Consider the following 843-nt stretch of genomic DNA (forward strand, 5'->3'; position numbering starts at 1 on the left):
GCCCGCCCCCCCCGCCGGCCTCGCCGTCCATCCAGTACAGCATCCTGAGGGAGGAGCGCGAGGCCGAGCTGGACAGTGAGCTCATCATCGAGTCCTGCGATGCGTCCTCGGCCTCGGAGGAGAGCCCCAAGCGGGAGCAGGACTCGCCCCCGATGAAGCCGGGCGCCCCGGCTGCCCTTATGAATACTTGTCTTTTCATGAATCCAGGTTTGAGTGAAATTACATCATAGCATTTAGTTCCTCCTTCCACTGTTCTCCCCAAATCCCAATTAGTCTCAGAACATCTCAGGAGTTCAATCCACATCCATATTAACCAAGATCCTGGGTAGATTTTCATGGAACAGCAGTGAAATATTGAATTGCATGGGAACATCCCTCATGGTGAGAAGACTGTCCACGGACCACTGCCAAGGCCCAGAGCTGTGCTCCAATAGCAGCTATCTTATTCTTCTTGAAGGCAAAGAAAACTTAGACATTTGGAAGGAGCATTCCCAGCTAGGGAGTTTACTTGTCCAAAAAGATGTTAATAAAGGCCTATTAACAAACTAGAAAGGAGGCTGGGTAGCCTTTAGCTGGGGTCATTTCCTATTCAGTGGCAAAAATGAATAGGGTGTTTAGTTTCCTCACTCACTCGGAGCAGTGCCCTGAGCTGACTGAACCCCAGCCTCCTCAGCGATGAGCATCCTCCAAGATCTCCTGAATGGAGCCAGGGCACCCCTCCTTCCTTCCCAGGGCTGGGTCTCCTGTCTCAGGAAGGGCTGGCTTTGTGTTATACTCCAGCTCATTTCCAACTTCCTACCCTGCCGATGATGGGGAGTGGCCACAGCCCCCCCCCCCCCCCCC

General features: G+C 53.4%; 1 protein-coding gene across 1 annotated transcript in view; it reads left to right on the forward strand.

Moving 5' to 3' along the window:
- RTN1 (reticulon 1) overlaps positions 1–230 on the forward strand; it is a 110,387-nt gene extending 110,157 nt beyond the window's left edge. Inside the window, exon 5 of the mRNA XM_006767718.2 lies at positions 36–230. Coding sequence (XP_006767781.2) covers positions 36–230 — 195 coding nt within the window. The remainder of the gene's footprint in view (positions 1–35) is intronic.
- The last annotated feature ends 613 nt before the right edge of the window (positions 231–843 follow it).

The sequence above is a fragment of the Myotis davidii genome, unplaced genomic scaffold (genome assembly GCF_000327345.1).
Source record: "Myotis davidii unplaced genomic scaffold, ASM32734v1 scaffold281, whole genome shotgun sequence".
Classification (NCBI taxonomy): Eukaryota; Metazoa; Chordata; class Mammalia; order Chiroptera; family Vespertilionidae; genus Myotis; species Myotis davidii.